Here is a 20,989-nt window from a genome sequence, read left to right as displayed (position 1 = left end):
AAAAACAATTGAGAAAATTAACAAAACTAAAAGATGGTCCTTTGAAAAGATTAAAAAAATGGATAAAACCTTAGCTACACTGACAAAGTAAAAGGAGAGGACACAAATAAATAAAACCAAAAACGATAGGGGAAACATTACTACTGTCCCCACTGAAATACAAAGCATCATAAGAGGATACCATGAACAACTGTATATCAAGTCAGACAACCTAGATGAAATGGAAAAATAACTAGAAAAACACAAACATCCTTCACTGACTCTGGAAGAAATAGAAGCCCTCAACAGACCAATTATGCAAAAAGATTGAATCAGTCAGCAAAAATATCCCAATAAAGAAAATCCCAGGACCAGTTGCCTTTATAGGTGACTTCTACCAATCATTCCTAGAGCAATTAATGCCAATCCTGCTCAAAGTCTTTGAAAGAAATGAAGATGAGGGAACACTAGCCCACTATTTCTATGAGGGCAGCATCACCCTAATACCAAAGCCAGATAAAAATACAACAAAACAAGAAAATTACAAATCAATTTCTCTTGTGAATACAGATGCAAAAGTCCTCAACAAAATACTTACAAATGGAGTCCAACAACACATCAAAAGAATTATGCACCATAACCAAGTGGGCTTTATCCCAGGTATGCAAGAGTGAATCAGCTTATGAAAATCAAAGATTATATTACATCATCAAAATGAAGGGAAAAGAACACACAATCATCTCAATTGAAGCAGAAAAGTCATTTGACAAAATTCAGCATCCTTTCTTGATTAAAAAATACTTAGAAAAATAGGAATAGAAGGAAACTTCCTCAACATGATAAAGGGTGTACAAGAAAAACCCACAGATAACATTATAATCAATGGTGAAAGACTGAAAGTTTTCCCTCTAAGATCTGGAACAAGACAAGAATGCCCACTGTCATGCTATTATTCAACATTGTACTGGAAGTTCTAGTCAGAGTAGTTAGTCAAGAAAAAGAAATAAAAGCACCCAAATTGGAAAGAAAGAAGTAAAACTGCCACTATTTGCATGAAAGTATTGAAAAATCTAAAATAAAGTTACTAGAGCTAATAAAGAAATTTGACAAAGTGGCAGAGTTCATGCAAAAAAAACAGTAGTATTTATATACACTGGTAAAGGGCAATCTGATGAAGATATCAAGAAAAACTCCATTTAAATAGCAACTAAAAGAATCAAATATATAGGAATAAATTTAGCCAAGGATATAAAGGACTTGTACACATTAAACTACAAAACATTACTAAATTAACCAAAGAAGACCTAAATAAATGGAAAGGCATTCCATGTTCATGGATTAGAAAACTAAATTTCCCTAAAATGTCAATTATCCCAAAATGATTTATAGATTCAATGCAATCCCAATCAGAATTCCAACAGGCTACTTTGCAGAAATGGGAAAGCCAATTATCAAATTTATTTGGAAAGGTCAGGAGCCCCGAATAGACAAAAATATCTTGAAAAAGAACAAAGTTGAAGGGATCACACTTCCTGACTTTAAAACTTAATACAAAGCTGCAGTGATCAAAACAGCATGGTACTTGCACAAGGGTTGATAAATTGACCAAAGGAATCAAACTGAGTTCAAACCCTAAAATCTGTGCCCAACTGATTTTTGACAAGACTGCCAAATCCACTCAATTGGGAAAGAAGTGTCTCTTTAATAAATAGTACTGGGAGAATTGGATATCCATTTACAAAGAAAGAAATGAGATCCCTATCTCACACCCTATACAAAAATTACTTTAAAATGTTTCTAAGACCTAAGTATATGAACCAGAACTATTAAACCCCTAGAAGAAAATGCAGGGAAGCATCTTCAGGACCTTGTGTTAAGCAATGATTTCTTAAGACTTTATGCCTAAAGTACAAGGAATGAAAGAAAAAATAGATAAATGGACCTCCCGAAAAATAAAAACTGTGTGCCTCAAAAGACTTTGTTAAGAAAGTGAAAAGACAACTTAATCAATGAGAGAAAATATTTGGAAACCACATTCCAATAAGGGTTTAATATTCAGAATATATAAAGAAATCCTACTTCTTAGCAATAAAAAGACTAATATATATATATATAAAATGGATGAAAAGCTTAAATAGCTATTTCTGCAAAGAGGATATACAAATAACTAAAATGCCCATGAAAAGATGCTCAACATTGCTAGCTATTAGGGAAATGCAAATAAACACCACAATGAGATACTATTTCACATCCACTAAAATGTTAACTATTAAAAAAACAGAAAATTGCAAGTATTGGAGAAGATGTGGAGAAATAAGTACAGCTATTCACTGTTGGAATGTAAACTGGTGCAACCACTAGGGAAGACAGTTTGGTAGTTCCTCAGGAAGTTTAATATTGAATTACCACATAGACCTGGCAATCGTACTTCTACATAAATATCCAGAAGAATTAAAAATAGGGAATTGAACATATATTTGCACACCAATATTCATAGCAGCATTATTCACAATTGCTGGAGACTTCTGGGAAGATGGATTTGGAGTGAGTAGGCAGGGCTCAACTCTGACATTAAAACAACAGACAAAAGGCAGAAAGCTTTCCAAAGGAGCTGCTTTGAGGATCTGCAGACCCGAAGAGTTCTGTGCATCCTCCAGGAGGGTGATGAAGAGAGATATGAAAAAAGCCAAAATGAAAACCGTGAATTACTAGGCCCCCGTGGCCAGGAATGTCACCCATCCCCCACCCTCAAGGTGAACAGCTCGGATAAAACTCATGGCTCACTGCAGCTAAAGTAGAGGGGAATGGATAACTTCCTCCCTCGGAAGAGAAAGTGTGCAGCAGAGGGCAGAGAGTGGTTTCTCTTCAGTGACTTTAGCCAATAGAGCCACTTTGAATCTCAGCTCTGGCCAGAACAGAGTCACGAGCACGTGGAGGCTGTAAGAGACCCCTCCTTGGAAAGATTCATTGACATCTGCTGGCCACCAGGAAACCTCAAGGAGAATACAAAGCACTTTTTGGAGTCTCTTGACCAAGGCCCCTTGAATCGGATTTGTACCTCATTAGTGAGTCCCTGGCCCTATTTTGACAACTTAAGCTGGGAAATTTTAAAGACGTAGAATAAGTCAAATCAAAATTCAAAGAAGAGTTGTGAAAAAAACCCATTAGGTGAGAGAAATTGACTGTCAAAAGAAATTCATCAACATTTTCAGATACCTAGACAGCAAAATATTACAAAACATACCAAGAAAGAGGAAGAGATAGCCCAGCAAAAGGAGAAAAACAAAAATCCTGATGAGACACAGGATTTAAGACAATTAATCAGTGATAATTACAAAAATCTCCTAAATCAATTCAAGGAGTTCAAAGAAAATATGACTAAAGAGATAAAGATTATTAAGAAGACACTGGGTGAGCATAAAGAACCATTTGAAAACCTGCAAAGAAAAGTAAAGAGCTTATGAGAATGAAAGACACAAGTGCCTAAAGATTGAAGCAACCCAAGTGTCCATCAGCCAATGAATGGTACACAAAATGTTGTGTATACATACAATGGGCTATTGTTCAGCCGTAGAAAGGAATTAAATCCTGATGCATGCAACATGGATGAACCTTGAGAACATTATGGTGAGTGAAATAAGCCAGAAGCAAAAGGACAAATATTGTATGATCTCACTAATATGAACTAATATTAAAGCGAATTCATAGTTTTAGAATCTAAAATATAGTTTTCCAGAAGATAGATTGGGTTTAGACTGCAGGGAGTTGATGTTCAGTTTGTACAGAATTTCTATTTATGTTGATTGTAATGGTTTGGAAACAGATGGTGGTGGTGGTCATGCAACAGTTTACATTCTTAAGGAGTGTAACTAAGAGCAATGAATTATATAGGTGAATGTGATTAAAATGGGAAACTTCAGGTTGTATATTTACTAGAGTAAAAATTATAAGATAACATAAGAGTGTATCACAGTGAAAAAACGAATAAAAGAGGACCACTATCTCACATCATATTAAATAATTAACTCAAAATGGATCAAAGACCTGAATATAAGAGCCAAGACTATCAAACTCCAAGAAGTAAATGTAGGGAAGCATCTTTGTTATCTTGTGATAAGCAATGGTTTCTCAGATTTTACACCCAGAGCACAAGCAATGAAAAAAATAAATAATTTTTCATCAATTTTAACAAAGTTAACTACTGTTTTTAAAAAGAAGTACAATTACAGAAATGTGCTATCATCAATTGTAACAAATGTTCCACACCAGTGCAAGGTGTTGGTGGTCAGGTGGTATATGGGAATCCTGTATTTCCTGCATAATTGGTCTGCAAACCCACAACTTCTTTAATACAAAAACAATTCAATTTAAAATTGGCAAAGTTCTTGAATAGACATTTCTCCAAAGAAGGTACACAAATGGCCAATTAGCACTTGAAATGATTATCAGCATCATTAGTCATTAGGAACATGCAAATCCATACCACAATTAAATACCACTTTACATCTGCTAGAATGCCTTTAATCTAAAAAATTGGAAAATAGTGTTGGTGAAGATGTGACGAAATCAGAACTGATATACATTGCTGGTAGAAGTGAAAAGGTGCAGCCTCTGTGAAAAATAGTTCCTCAAAAGTTAAACATTGAGTTATCATATGACCTAACAAATCTACTTCCAGGAATATACCCAAAAGAACCGAAAATAGGTATTCAAATACTTGCACACAAATGTTCATAGCAGTACTATTCATAAAAGCCAAAAGGTGCAAACAACCAAAAATCTCATCAACAGATGAATGGATCAACAAAATATGATACATCCATACAATGGAATATTGTTCAGCCATAAAAATGAAGGAAGTTCTGATATAAGTTACAACATGGTTGAACCTTGAAAGATTATGCTAAGTGAAAGAAGCTAGACACAAATGACACATACTGTATGATTCCATTTATATTAAATAGTCATTATAAGCAAATCCATGGACAATGTATATTAGTCAGGGTTCTCTAGGGAAATAACCTGCAGAGATGTCTGTAAATATGAGATTTCATAAAATAGTCTCAAGCAACTGTGGAGATGCACAAGTCCAAATTCCATAGGACAGGCTGCAAGCTGAGAAATCCAATGAAGGTTTTCAATGAATTCCTCAGGAGAAGTTAGCAGGTTGCAATAGAGATGAAAATTCTCTCTTCTGACTACTGATGTCATCACTTTTCCTTTTAAAGCCTTCAACTGATTGAATGAGACATCTCTCACTTCTGAAGGCAATCTCCTCAGTTGATTATAGATGTAATCAGCCATAGATGCCATCAACTTTTGATGATTTAAGTCCACAAAATGTCCTCACAGTATCAATTAGGCCAGTGCTTGCCTGACCAAACAACTGTGCATCATTATCTTGTCAAGTTGATACATGAACCTAGCCATTACAGCCTGATAGCAGACTAGTGGTTGTCAGGGGTTGGTTGGGGAAAGAGGACTTGAGAGTGACTACTTAATGTACATAGTGTTTACTTTTGGGGTGACAAAAATGTTTTAAAAATAGATAGAGATGATGATTGTGCAATATTGTGATTGTATGAAATGTCACTGAATTGTATGCTATAAAATGGTTAACAGTTAATTTTATGTTATGTGAATTTTGCCACAATAAAAATGAACAGAGCACAAGAGACCTGTGATAAAATATCAAATTAAAAATATACACAAAATGGGTATATTAGAAGAGGGGGTAATGAAGAGGGTATTGGGAATACTTGAAGTAATAATGGCTGAAAGCCACTTATTTGTATACTTAAAAATGGTTAAAATGGTGAATTTTATGCTATGTGAAATTATCTCGATAAAAAATATATTAGATTATCAATTGATGTATTTAATTCATATATTATTATGTGAAGATATTTCTTCTTTATGATGTTAATTCTTCCCAACAGAGGACAAGTCATGTGTGGTAGTTTGAAACTGTATGCACCCCATAAAATCATGTTCTTAAAACTGGTCCATTCCTGTGGGTGTGAAACTATTGTGGATGGGACATTTTGATTAGGATACTTCAGTTTAGGGCCTTTTGATTAGGCTAATTCAGTAAGGTGTGACCCAGGGTGGGTCTTAATCTTCTTACCAGTGTCCTTTATAAACGAGATGAATACAGAGAGAAAAACACAGAAGCAGAGAAAAAGCCATGGAACCAAGAAGCTAAAAGCAAAAAAATATGGGAGAGAAGGGAGAGATAAGTAGATTCCACCATATATCTTGGCATGATCAGGATCAGTGGCAGTCATTCTTCAGGGAAAAAGTATTTCCTTGTGATGCTTCAATTTGGACATTTTCATGGCCTCAGACCTGTAAGCTCATATGCTAATAAATCCCCATTGTAAAAGCCAACCCATTTCTGATATATTACATTTCAGCAACCTAGCAAAATAAAACAGCACGTGTATTTGTTTGGGTCTTATTTTATGGTCTTCATTAAGATTTTGTTTCTTTTTTTTCATATTAGTTCTATACCTTTTGTGTTAAATTTATTTCTAGATATTTTAGTATGTCACCTTTGTAAATAGAATATGCTAATATCCATTTCTAGCTAGTTATTGCCAGCATTTAAAAAATACTTATTTTTTTAATTGACTTGTATTTAGCCACCTTACCAAAATAGCTCATTAATTCTAGCAATTTTTCCCCAGTTTCTTGGGTTTTCTAGATATATAATCATATTGTTTCTTCAATTACAATAATTATACTGATTATTTTGTCAGTGTCTTCCTTCACATGCTAAAACTTAAAAAGCAATATTAAATACTAATGCCAATTTTAGCATCTTTGTCTTGTTCCAAATGTTAATGTAAAAGGCCTTAATATTTCACTATTTAGAATGATGTATTTTCTTTTTTTTGTCTTTATTTTTTTAATATTACATTCAAAAAATATGAGGTCCCCATATACCCCCTACCCCCCTCATTTTCTTACCATATTTATTAGGACATTCAGTACAATGTTGACAGTGATTATCCTTATTTTTACTGATTTTAAGGAAAACATTTCTAACATTTCAATATTTAATATGACATTTGCTAAAAGTTTTTTATGAATACTTTTTATTAAGTTAAGGAATTTAGTTAATGAGTTCATTTAATCTTTCAACAAACATTTACTGAATTCTTACTATGTATTAGGTACTATTCTAGACTCTTGGGACACCTTAGTGAATAAAACAGGAAAAAAAAACTCTGTCCTGGTAAAGGCTACATTCTAGTCAGAGAAGACAGTCAATAAACAAAATAAAAAGAAATATAAAGCATTAGATGATAAATTCCAAAGAGAAAAATAAATCAAAGGTGATATCAGAATTCTAAAAATCTGAAAAAAAAACAGTGTGAGCAGGTCACATGGATATATAGGGGAAAGCACTCCATCCAAGGACAGGTCAAGTACCAAGACCCTGAGATGGGAGCTTTCCAGGCCTGTTTGAAGAGCAAGGAGGCCAGTGTCACTTGAGTGCAGAAAGTGAGGGAGAGAGTGGTAGGTCATGAGATCAGAGATGTAAGGCAGAAGGAGATCATGTAGGTCCTTATAGGCAACTGTAAGGAACTGGGATTTAACTTTGAGTGACATATAAGGACTTGGGCTTTGACTCTAAGCTCAACAGGACTGTAGGAGGGTATTGAACAGGAGAGACATCACTCTGGCTGCTAGGCAGAGAATAGCCTGGGGATAGCAGATCGTGTATGTTCCTGTAAGCTACTCTCAGGATTTGGGCTTTCACTCTAAGATATAAAAACATGAGCTTTGATTTTGGGTGAGATGGGACCATAGAGCATATTGAACATGGGAGAGACATCACTCTGACTGCTGGGTAGAGAATAGAGTGGAAGGTAAGGTCATGTAGGTCCTTGTGGAGCACTGTAAGGGCTTGAGCTTTGACTCTGAATGAGATGGGGCCAAGGAGGGTATTGACCATGGGAAAGACATGACATGACATGACATATTTTTTTCAGGATCCTGTTGGCTGCTGGGTGGAGAACAGGCTGAACTTTAGACTAGTCAGGGGGCAGTGGAGATAATGGGAAGTGGAAAGATTCTGGGTACATTTTAAGAGGTAAGCTGAAAAAAGTTGCTAATAAATCCATTGAAGGGTTGGAGAGAAAGAAAATAGTTAAGGATTATGTGTTTAAGTTTTTGGCCTGACCAGTCCCAGTTTGCTAGTGGCTTTTCTATTAGTAAGCACTGATTTTTATTGAATACTCTTTTGCATGTATTCATGATCATATAGTTTTTATTTTCTGTAAATTTTGTGAATTACTTTAGTTGATTTTATAATGCTAAATGAACCTAGTATTCCTTCAGAGGGGCCACCTTGGTTATTGTGTATTACATTTTTATGCAATGCTGTAATTGGTTGCTAATATTTATTAGGAGTTTTGCATCTATGTTCATAAGTAATGTTGACCTATATTTTTTATTTCTAATGTTGCTTTTGTCTAGTTTGGGCATCAGGTTAATGAGTCTTTTAAAATGAATAGGGGAAATAGAAAAACAAATAAAAGATAGGCCAAAATATACAAATAAATAGGAAAAATAAAGTTTTAAATGTCTTGGGGAATATTTTTTATCTTCCATGGAATAAGTTATATAAGATGGGAATTTTCTTTTCTTTAATGGTATGGGAAACTTGCCAAATCTGGAGCTGATACTTTTTATTTTTGTTCTTGTGAGTATATTTTAAACTATAGATTGGATTTATTTAATGGTTGTACCTCTGTTGAGATTTATTCTTCCTAAGTCAGTTTTGTTAAGCAATATATATTTTAAGGTAATTGTCTATTTCTTCTAAATTTCAAATTATTGGCAGGGAATTATTCACAGAATTTCCTTTTGATCTTCAGTCATTAGCCCCCTCTGCAGAAATACGAAGGCTTTACTTTTTCTTGTTATATTTAGTTACATGTTCTTTTTTAAAAAAGATTTTTATTTATTTTCTCTCCCCTCCTGCCCGCCCCCCAGTTGTCTGCTCTCGGTGTCCATTTGCTGTGTGTTTTTCTGTGTCTGTTTGTATCTTTATCAGTGGCACCAGGAATCTGTGTCTCCTTTTGTTGCATCATCTTGCTGTGTCAGCTCTCCATGTGTGCAGCACCCTTCTTGGGCAGGCTGCACTTTCTTTCACGATGGGCAACTCATGGCTCTCCTTACGGGGCGCACTCCTTGCACATAGGGCTCCCCTACACGGGGGACACCCCTGCGTGGCACGGCACTCCTTGCGCACATCAGGACTGCACATGGGCCAGCTCCACACGGGTCAAGGAGGCCCAGGGTTTGAACCGCGGACCTCCCATGTGGTAGACGGATGCCCTAACCACTGGGCCAAGTCCGCTTCCCCTACAGTTACATTTTCTAAACTCTCTTTCCTCTTTATCCCTTCATTTCTAAATTACAATATTTTAAACTGTATTTTTATACTATTTACCTTTGAAAATTATATCACTACCATGTCTTCTGGCAAATAGGCTGTTAGAAGCAAGCACAGGAACTTAGCCACCATTTGAAATATGATTTCTACAGGTCAATGAGCTTTGAATTCCAGGCAACTGATTTCCCAGTGAACTTTAGAAACTAAAGGATTCTGAGATTGGGACAAATCTATATTTCTAGTGAGAAATTTCTCAGAATCCTCAGTTTCCAGCATAATTTTCCAAAGCCTTCCTTCTAAGTATAGTGCAAACTAGGACACTAGGTCTCTACCTTGTTATGTGTGAATGACGGTTCAGCAATGTTTCTTTTTAAGGTATCCTCACCTGAGTCCCAAGTACAAGGAGTCCTTTGATGTGGGCTGTAACCTCTTTGCCAAGTTTTCTGCATACATTAAGAATACACAAAAGGAGGCAAATAAGAGTAAGATGCCTTTTTAAAATGTCTCTATTTTTCTGATCCACTAGTTCACTCTCAAATTCTCATTTAGCTAAAATGGGATTTCCTAAAGTTATAGTATATGTTGGGAAACAGTCTACTCTTCCTCTAATCTCTGTTCATGTCTCTGAAATTCCCGTGCATGAAGTTTTATTAGACATAGAACTTACAATTCAAAATAGCAATTACTTACTTCAATTAGAGCATTGATATGCCAGGCATGAACTTACTGCAGGATTGTATATCTTAGCCCCATAACTTTTCCAGTCCTGTGTACTTTTAAAGAATTTTAAACCGTAGCAACTATCACCTCCACAAATATCCTTAAATTGGTTTATATCCTTTAAATAAATCATGAGAGCTATCACTTTTACTTCTTTCTTTGACTCTCTTCACAATGCACCTCCTCAAGAAAAGTACAAAAATGTTTCAACTCACCATTTGTTTAACCATCTTACTCTATCTCATCATTGGGCATTTGAGTTTTCTAGTTAACTATTTAGATGTTGGAGTCAGTGTAAGCAACATGTATTTAAAAAGGTGACTAAATGCGTGAAAAGCATATTGAAAATATATTTAGTCATGAAGATAATCCATTTATAAGTAACCCTATGACTTCATTGCCTCAGATTTTGAAAAATCTCTACTCAGAGAATTTAAGCGTCTAGATGACTACTTAAACACCCCACTTCTGGAGGAAATTGATTCAGACAGTTCTGAGGAACTCACAGTTTCCAAAAGATTGTTTTTGGATGGGGATCAGCTGACACTTGCAGACTGCAACTTGCTACCAAAACTGAACATTATTAAAGTAAGTCTTTATAGGGTAGGTTGAATTGTTTGAGAGGGGTTTGTGACTTCAGAGCATGAAGTATAGTGACCTTCCTGTGTGAGGTTGTTATGTGATGGCTTTGTCATCATAATCATGAATAGTGAACACCTCCTTTTTCTCTTCAGAGGAAATACACATAATGGCCTCCTCCTGGAAAGCATAAAAACTTCCTATTTCTTCCTAAATCTGCAAGGGTTTTCCATTATCTTGACTGTAAAACAATGGCAAAAATATTATTTCACCGAATTATTGAAAGAAAGAAAGCATACTAAATGCTTAGAAAAGAGTCTGGATCATAACAAGTTATAACATGTGTTATTAATATTATGATTATTTAATTATTATTTTAACATATTTTAAAATCATTATTGTAACAAGCTAGAAATTACTGTATCCCAAGCCTTGCACCAGAAACAGAGAAAACACAGAGAAATAAGGCATGGTCAGAATCCTAAATAAGCTCTTAATATAGTAGAGGGGGGCATATATGCTCATTTTCTGCACTCCCTTCCTCTAAATATATTCATAATTAAATACAATATCATTATAATATATGATTGCAAGCATATAGCTTTGCCTACATTTGTAGACAAAACATTGAAGGAGTAAATAGAAGATTCTAAAATGTACTATATTTCATAGTACTTTTCCAGTAGACACGATGACCTCAGTGATCTTGACCTTTGAGATATGTTTCTGCATAGTAGACATATTAACAGTGCCTTTTACTACCAACTGCATGTTTCTCTTTCTTCCAAAACCCTAGGTTGCCGCCAAGAAATACCGTGACTTTGACATTCCTACAGAATTCTCAGGAGTCTGGCGCTATCTCCACAATGCCTATGCCCGTGAAGAATTCACCCACACATGTCCTGAAGCCAAAGAAATTGAAAATACCTATGCAAGTGTGGCTAAACAGAAGTGTTAGGACAGTTCTTCCAATAGAAAAAGCTCTCTTTGTTATCAGATTCCATTTGTTATCAGTTCAGAATGTTTTTTGTAAACAAGAATACAGGAATGATGTGTTCCCTCCATCCAAGTCTCTCCTGGAAAAAAAAATAGCAATTCTATATCATCTGTATATCATCTGTAGCCACAAAAAATTTGTATTTTACAGGTTTTCATATTTTCACTTCATTTTCTTTTTCTCGCATGGCCTAACCACTGCAATCTTGATTGGCACGGAAAGCATCAAATTCTTCTGCTTTTTGCTTGAATTCACAGAATGCATTGTGTATAACAGATGTTTGATGTTACAAATGATGTAAGCAGAGTCACAATCTCAGACTGCTCCTAAGAAACATTTCCATCTAAATCATTAAAACAATTTTACATTTTTGTTAGTTTAATGCATACATGAGTTTATTTCTGATATGAATAATGAAAACAGAGAATGAGCACTTTCAGAGAGGCAAATTCTAAAAGAATGACTAAAAACTCAGCTCTAAGAAGAGATCAAGACCAATTGATCTTATGACATCCAACATCTAGGAATAAGATCTCTTCATATTGGAGATAGGAATATGGCCTTTGTGACTAGCAAACACTAACTAGATAAAGCATATTAAAAAACAAGATTGGAAGCAAATATATGGCGAACAGTCCTTAAAGGATAATCATCAAGCTTTCTACCAAATTTTAAATGTCCCATTACTATATGTACTGAAATTCACAAATTAAAGTAATTTCACGTCATTCAAATATGGAAAACAAAATTTTGTTCCTTCAAAGAAGAAACACAAGCAGAAGTGCAGCTTCAACAAATGAAGATGCCAGGTTATTACAGGGTTTGAGGGGAGGGTGGAGTTTAGGGGAAATTTAAATGAAACAGAGTTTTAATAGGTTCAAAGAAAAGTGTGACAATGAGTAAAAAATTAATCTTGGAGTGAGAAAGGGCACAGAACTCTGTCCTTGGACGCCACAGTCAAAATGAATGTAGAAGGTTTTGCACCCTTTTATCCTGAAAGACCTTTGATCTGAGAAAGTACACCTGGACTGGATGGTGCAGTTGTGGCTTCTCTGAACAGTTCATATCCTTACGTTCTTACTGATATGGTTTCAAAGAGTAATGTTTCTCAAGATCTCCGACTTTAAATAAAGTTTCTCAGTATAACCTCCTTAAAGCCCATTAACAAAAAAGTTTTTATAGGTTTATACCATATGATCATTTCACCACTAAGTCCCAGCATAGAGCAAGATGGGCAGTTGTAATAAGTAAGTGGTTACTCAACTCTGTAAGTACTTAAAAGGGCCTACAATTACTGTCTTAGACAAAAGGAGTATTACATCCTTATATGACATCAATACATTTCAATTCAGAAACTGCTTATTCAGTATTTATTATTGTTATATAATTATTTAATCCAACAACCTTATATTTAAAAGCACAATTCTCAAACAATTTTATTTTTAAGTAAGAACCAGTAGGAAGGCAAAACAACTGATTTTGAAGAGTATTAGCAAAGGTTTATATAATCAGTCAGGAAGGGAATGCTGATATAGGATTACGAAGTAAACAGGTTAACTTTCTGCAGGGCAATAAAACATCTCATCTTTGGGATTAAGTTCTATACAGAGGTATAAAATCACAAGACATAAGTTTCTGCAGGCTTATAGCGCTAACTTTATAGGGCCATAAATCATCTATACCTATCAGTTTGGGGTTATTGGTCAAATGGGACAGCAAAGTTACATTCCCCAGTGAGGGTCACATGAGGTAAATCGGGTTTGTTAGAAAATGCTCTAATGTAATATGAAAACATCAAGGAATCATTACTTTTTCTTCTGGGTTAGAGAATTATTAATTCCTTTCTACTAATGAGGAAACTAAAGTTCAAACAGGTTATATATCCAGTCCAATCGCACCTATTGAATGGTAGAGTTGTGATTTGAATCCACACTTTTAGCAATAGGATTTTCTGTCTCACACCAAAGGGAAGGCTGGTCTCACACACTGTTCAATAATAGAGACAGGTAATTAAACATGAAATTATACTACATAAACACAAGGTTATATAACAGATGTACAGCCTTATAAGATCCCCAACATGACCTAAAATAAATTCCACATGCTAATGTAATATAGCACAACCTCAATGAATATTCTAAGAGATGTGTTTTCATGAGCAGGTAAATATAGGTCTTACACACATTTTGTCCAACTTAAGCAGACACATGACTCCAAGTGGAGTCTTAGGTGAACCTCACACCAGTAACCTCTTCCTCCACTGACATAAATGACCCAATATGGGAAATTACCCATTTAAGATCACCTTTTTATAAACAGGAAAATTTGTCTTATTACAAAAGCAAACCATGTTTGTACAAAAATATTTAGTAATAGAATAGAGATTCCAAACATAGAGACATATATTAACACTTACCGTATGACAAGGTGGTGTTTCAAATCATTAAGGAAAAGATGGCTTTTTTTTGCATTGGGAAAACTACCAGTCACTTGGAAAAAATAGAACTGGTTCCTCACATCACTATATCAAAATAAGTTAAAGAAAAATAAAACAATTAAGTTCAACAACTGAAGCCATTAAGATTTCATGATAGATTATTTATATTACCATGGATAGAAACACACCTTTTCTAAGCATAACACAAAAACTAGAAAGCACAGAGGGAAAGATTAGTAGACTTGATGAAGTAAAAATTATATATTCTTAGGATAACCAGCAAGATGGTGGTGGAGTAAGGAGCTCCTAGAGTCTGCCCGTGCTACAGGGCAGTTAGTAATCACCATGAGTCATCTAAAACACCTGTTTGGAGGCTCCAGGAGACCAGAAGAGCATCCTGCAACATCCTTGAAAGAATGGAAGCAGGAGATTGCCCATCTGCAGAGAAGACTCACGCCACGGATGCCAGTGCTCATCCTCCACCAGTAGCACAAGCCACCTCGGGAGCTATTCCATGGCTGGAATTGGAAGCTCTGCTTCCCAAAAACGGAGGAGGAAGACATGGTTGGGCAACAACTTCAGCAACTGATTAGTAAATTCAGCAGTCTAAAGTATAATCCTAAGAACAGCTAAAGTTTGAACCTGTCCAAGTCAGAAAGAGGCCAGTCGCTACCATCTTAACTCTGCATCTGGCTTGAAGGGAAAAAGGGCAGACTGAAAACCAAAGTGCTGGTAGCAACTGGCTTCTTTCCATCCAGGTCAGATTGCATCTCTAGCCTAAGCCCTAGCCCCACCTCTGACAGGGAGGAAGCTGGGGGAACCTGTGCCAACCTCTCGGGAAAATACAAGCCATGCCATGTAGGCCAGTGATCACCCTACTATGGTGGTGCAAGCTGCTCAGGAGCTATTCTGTGGCTGGAGTCGAAAGCTCCTTTTCCCAAAACAGGGGAGGAAGAGACACTTGGCCACTGACTTCAGCTACTGATCAGGAGACTCGGCTATCTAAAGTAGACTACTCTGTCCCCAAAATGAGGGAAAGCCAGGCTGACTGAAAATCACCGTGATGGTAGAGAGTGGTTTCTTTCATGCAGATTAGCCTGCAGACCTAGCCTAGGCTTCAGCCCCACATCTGGCAGGGAGGAAACTGGTGGGCCCTGCACCAGCATATCCAGGTAATTGCAGGTATATTCAGTCGGCACACACTGAATAGTTGGAAGTCTACTGGGGCAACTGCAGTCATTTTGGACCTGTATGGCATAGATTGCTGCCCACACCTCCAGAAGCCACATTCCTGCCCCAGGCAGGGGAGAAAGGGGTGTGAAGCTTCATCAGTCTCTCTGGGCAACTACAGTCTAGGCCTCCATGACTTGGATTATTCCACACAGCTCTTGCTCTATCCCTACCCCTAGCAAATGAGAAACTTGGGAGAAGATTCATTGGTCCCTGGGCAATGAGGGCAGTTTGAGGCTCCACAGCTTACAGCAACAAGTACATTCTTGGTTTGTACTACACAACAAGCAAGGGAGACAGGACAGGAAACCCTAAAGTAAAAAAGAGAAACTGCAGCTAGAATAAATAAATTTAGTAAGCCTGATGCCAAGACACCAACAAAAAAAGACATCCCAAACCAAAAAACAGGAAGATATGACCCAGTTAAAAGAACATGATAAGTCTTCAGATGACATAAAAGAGTTGAGACAACTAATCACAGATATTCAAACAAATCTCCTTCATAAATTTAATGAGATGGCTAAAGAGATTGAGGATATTAAGAAGACATTAGATGAGCACAAAGAATTTGAAAGCATACATCAAAAAATAGCAGATCTTATGGGAATGAAAGGTGCAACAAATGAAATTAAAAATACACTGGAATCATATAACAGCATATTTGAGGGTAGAAGAAAGGATTGGTGAGCTTGAAGAAATTGACTCTGAAAGTGAACATACGAGAGAACAGATGAAGAAAAGAATGGAAAAAAATTGAGCAAGGTCTCAGGGAACTAAATGACAGCAAGAGATGTGCAAACATATGTGTCATAGCTGACCCAGAAGGAGAAGAGAAAGGAAAAGGGACAGAAGGAATTTTGAAGAAGTAATGGTAGAAAAGTTCCCACACCTATTGAAGGACATTGATATTCATGTCCAATAAGCACAAAGTACTTCCATTCAAATAAATCCAAATAGACCAAATCTGAGACACATACTGATCGGAATGACAAATGCAAAAGACAAAGGGAATTCAGAGAGCTGCAAATTAAAAGGAATATATAATATATAAGGAATTCCTAATAAAATTAAGTGTCAATTTCTCATCAGAAACCATAGAGGCAAGAAGACAGTAGTATGATATATTTAAGGTACTGCAAGAGAAAAATTTCCAACCAAGAATCTTATATCCAGCATGATTGCATTAAAAAATGAGAGTGATTTTAGAATATTCACAGATAAAACAGAAACTGAGAGAATTTGTAAGCAAGAGACTGGCTTTGCAGGAAACACCAAAGGGTGTGCTTCAGTATGAAAAGAAAAGACAGGAGAGAAATACTTGGAAGAGAGTCTAGAAATGAAGATTATATCCCTAAAATAAACTAAAAGAGATAAAAGAGTGACAAAAATATGACAAGTAAAACACAAAGGTAAAAACTGGTGAAATAAGAACTGCCTTTAGAATAATACAATTTAACATTAATGGATTAAACCCCCCAAACCAAAGACACAGTCTTGCAGAATGAATAAGAAAATATCAGCCACCTATATACTGTGTGCAAAAGACTCACCTGAGACCCAAGGATACCAATAATAGAAAGCCCTGAGAAGTCTACAACAAAGCTTCTAGAACTTATAAATGAGTTCAGTAAAGACACACATTATAAGATCAATGCACATGCTACCCCTCCCTCCCCCCACTTTTGGGCAATATTACCCAAAAATCAGGATCATTTCTGTACACCAATAATGAGCAATCTGAGGAGGAAATCAAGAAACAAATACCATTCACAATAGCAAATAAAAAATCAAATATGTAGGAATAAATTTAACTAAAGATGTGAAAGGATTATGCACAGAAACCTACACAACACTGTTCAAGGAAATCAAAGAGGATTTAAATAAATGGAAGAATATTCCCCATTCACGGATAGGAATATTAAATATTCTATCCTAGTCAAACTGATATACATATTAAATGCAATCCCCAAAAAATCAACACAGCATTTTTAATGATCTAGAAAAACTAATTATGAAATTTATTTAGAAAAGGAAAGAAGCCCCAAATAGCCAAAGACATATTGAAAAAGAAAAATGAAATTGGAGGAATCACACTACCTGACTTCAAAACAAACTACAAATGTACAATGGTGAAAATGGCATGGTGTTGGCACAAGGATAGCCATACTGACCAATGGAACCAAACTGAGAGTTCTGATATAGATCCTCACATATACAGTCATCTGATATTCAACAAGACCACAAAACCCACTCAACTGGGAGAGAATGGCTTCTTCAACAAACGGTTCTTGGAGAACTGGATATCCATATGCAAAAGAATGAAAGAGGATTACCAACTCACACCTTATACAAAAATCAACTCAAGATGGATCAAAGACCTAAATATAAGACCCAAGACCATAAAGACCTTGGAAAACAATGTAGGGAAACATATACACGACCTTGTAATAAGACATGGCTTCATGAACTTCACACCCAAAGCACAAGCAGCAAAAGAACAAATAGATAAATGGGATCTCCTCTAAATTAAAGCCTTTGACCTCAAATGAGTTTGTCAAGAAAGTGAAAACACAGCCTACCCAATGGGAGAAAATATTTGGTAACCATATACCTGATAGGAGACTAATACCCTGCATCTATAATGAAATCCTAAATCTAAAAAATAAAAAGAAACAACCCATTAAAAAATGGGCAAGAAATTTGAACAGATGCTTCTCCAAAGAAGAAGTACAAATGGCTAAAAAGCATATGAAAAGATGCTCAATATCACTAGCTATTAGGGAAATGCAAATCAAAACTACAAGGAGATACCATCGTATGCCCATAAGACTGGCAGCTGTTACTTTTACCGGAACTGTAGTTGGGGCTGCGGTTTAATGTATGCCCAGGGGACCTGAATCTCTGAATTGTCCATGTGATAGCCAGGTCCTGAGCCTTAACAGACTTGCAACTCCTACACTTTGGTTTATTGGACTTACCCCACACAGCTAACATGGAGTTGAAGATGGCCAGCAACCACGCCAGGGAACCAAGAGTGCCTACAACGGAAAGCAGGAGAATTGCATCCAGCATCCATGTGGAATCTAAGCCCCCTCTTGATATAGATGTGAAGTGGACACAACCATTCTAAGATCCACAGGATGGAGGAATAGAGTATGGATTAGAGTGGACTTACTGATATTCTATTCATGAACTACTGTGATTAGTAATCGAAGAAAATGTGGCATTGGTGTGGAGAAAGTGACCATGGTGGCTGCTGGGGGTAGGGAGTGGGAGGAAGAGATGTGATGTGGGGGCATTTTCGGGGGTTGGAGTTGTCCTGGGTGGTGCTGCAGGGACAGTTACTGGACATTGTATGTCCTCCCATGGCCCACTGGGTAGACTGTGGGAGAGTGTGGGCTATGGTGTGGACCATTGACCATGAGATGCAGCGGTGCTCATAGATGTATTCACCAAGTACAATGAATGTCTCATGATGATGGAGGAGATTGTTGTTATGGGGGGAGGAGTGGGGTGAGGGGGGGTATATGGGGACCTCACATTTTTTTTAATGTAACATTAAAAAATAAATAAAGAGAAAAAATAAAGAGAAAAAAATAAAGACTCTGACAAAATGAAAAAAACAAAACAAAACAGAAGACTACAAGTGTTGGAGATAATGTGGATGAATGGGAACCTTCATCCACTGTTGGCGGGAATGCAGAAGGATCCAACCATTCTGGAGGACAGCTTGGCAGTTTCTCAAAAAAAAACACAAAAACTAGCAACATATTTGCCATATGACCCAGCAATTCCACCGCTGGGTATATATCCAGAAGAACTGAAAACAAGGACACAAATCGATTTATGCACACCAATGTTCATAGTGGCATTATTCACTATTGCCAAAAGTTGGAACAAACCCAAATGGCCATCAATAGATGAATGAATAAACAAAATGAGGTACATACACACAATGGAATACTACTCAGCTATAAGAAAGAATACAGTACAAACACATGGGATAACATGGATGAATCTTGAGGACCTTGTGTTGAGTGAAGCAAGCCAGGCATTGAAAGACAAATACTGCATGACCTCCCTGATATGAAATAAGCAAACTAAGCAGTCTCAGAGAGCTAGAGACTGGATGATAGTCTTACAGGAAATTGCAGGGGGGGGGGGGAGAGGAAGTTTGTGAGGTGACACCTACATGGGTGAAATCTATGATAAAATGGAGGTAAGTAACTGTACGGGGAAGAGATAAAATGGGACATAGGGATACTATTGGGTGGGGCTTTGAAGACTTGAGGGCGTCTAGGGCTGGGAGAATGGGTCATATGTCCCAAGGAATTTGGGGGAAGGTTGGGGAGAACAGATGAACATGGGAGATTGTTGGATATGTGGTTGAAACTATAATGCTGAGAAAGCTCTTTAGAAAATATAATAAGGAAGGGATATCTGTTTAAGGTGCCTAATGAGGGGCATCTGGCACAGGGACAGGCTTCTAGGAAGTGTGTGAGTGCTCATCTTGTCATAATGTGTTACATCATTGGTTGGAGACCCATACAATGCATGGGAAGGTGTACCCCCATCCTGGGGAGGCATTATGTTCTCAAACATAGGGAATTGTGTCTCTTGAAAGAATTGGTGGCTTCTGATGGGGTAGCACATCTAGTGTGTCAAGCCCTCAGCATTGTTGCAAGTATCTGTGAACTTGGTACTTCAAGAAGTGAAGCTTGGTTGTCACCATGGGTCCTGAGGTGAAGGGGAGAGAGGAATAGAATAGTTGGAAGCAGGGTAACTGGGGGGCAACTGGAATGTTCCACAAGATCATGCAAAGATGGATATAGGACATGTTAAATTTCACCAAAAGTGTATAAAAGTCTATAGGCTAAAACGTAAATCATAATGTAAACCATAATGTAAATAAAAATTTAGAAAATTGTAGTCTAAAATATAAACCATAACATAAACCAAAATGGAACCATCTTTGGTAGCTATGTTTCTATATCTGTACATTAGCTACAGAAAATAAAAATGAACATGTAAAAAGATCATTGCAGGGAAGGGGGAAAAGAGTTTGATGTTGGATATATGAGAGTCCCTTATATTGTATATGTGACTTTACTGTGATCTAAAACTTCTGTGAAGAAAAATTTAAAAAATAATCAAAAAAAAAAAAAGAAAGTGAAAGGCTGAGAAAAGATATTCCATGCATGTGGTAACAAAAAAAAAAAAAGCCAGAGTAACTACACTTATATCAGATGAATTAGACTTTAAAATATATTAGTAACATGCAATCTGAGGAGGAAGTCAGGGGGGAAAATTCCATTTACAATAGCAATTAAACGGATCATATATTTAGGAAGAACCTTAACCAATGATTTAAAGCACTTGTATTCAGAACACTACAACTCATAGTTAAAAGAAATAAAAAAGACCTAAATAATTGGAAGAACACCCCATGTGTCATGGATTGGAAGACTAAATATCATTAAGATGTCAATTCTACCCAAATTTATATTCAGATTCAACACAATTCTGATAAAAATTCCACCAGCACTTTTTAAATAAATGAAAAACATGATTATCAAATTTATTTGGAATGGTAAGGGTTCCTGAATAGTCAGAAACATCTTAAAAAGGAAAAGCAAAG

The 20,989-nt window shown here is 36.4% G+C and overlaps 1 protein-coding gene across 3 annotated transcripts in view; it reads left to right on the top strand.

The window, feature by feature from the left end:
• CLIC2 (chloride intracellular channel 2) overlaps positions 1–12,060 on the top strand; it is a 34,056-nt gene extending 21,996 nt beyond the window's left edge. For all 3 annotated transcript variants that reach the window (XM_058290988.2, XM_004465999.5, XM_012528096.4), the window contains 3 exons: positions 9,764–9,870; positions 10,515–10,696; positions 11,484–12,060. In XM_058290988.2, coding sequence (XP_058146971.1) covers positions 9,764–9,870; positions 10,515–10,696; positions 11,484–11,645 — 451 coding nt within the window. In that variant the 3' untranslated portion in view covers positions 11,646–12,060. The remainder of the gene's footprint in view (positions 1–9,763; positions 9,871–10,514; positions 10,697–11,483) is intronic.
• Positions 12,061–20,989: the final 8,929 nt, after the last annotated feature.

This window comes from Dasypus novemcinctus, chromosome X (assembly GCF_030445035.2).
Source record: "Dasypus novemcinctus isolate mDasNov1 chromosome X, mDasNov1.1.hap2, whole genome shotgun sequence".
Lineage (NCBI taxonomy): Eukaryota > Metazoa > Chordata > Mammalia > Cingulata > Dasypodidae > Dasypus > Dasypus novemcinctus.
Note: the sequence above shows the minus strand (reverse complement) of the source record. Positions and strands in the feature narration are given on the sequence as shown.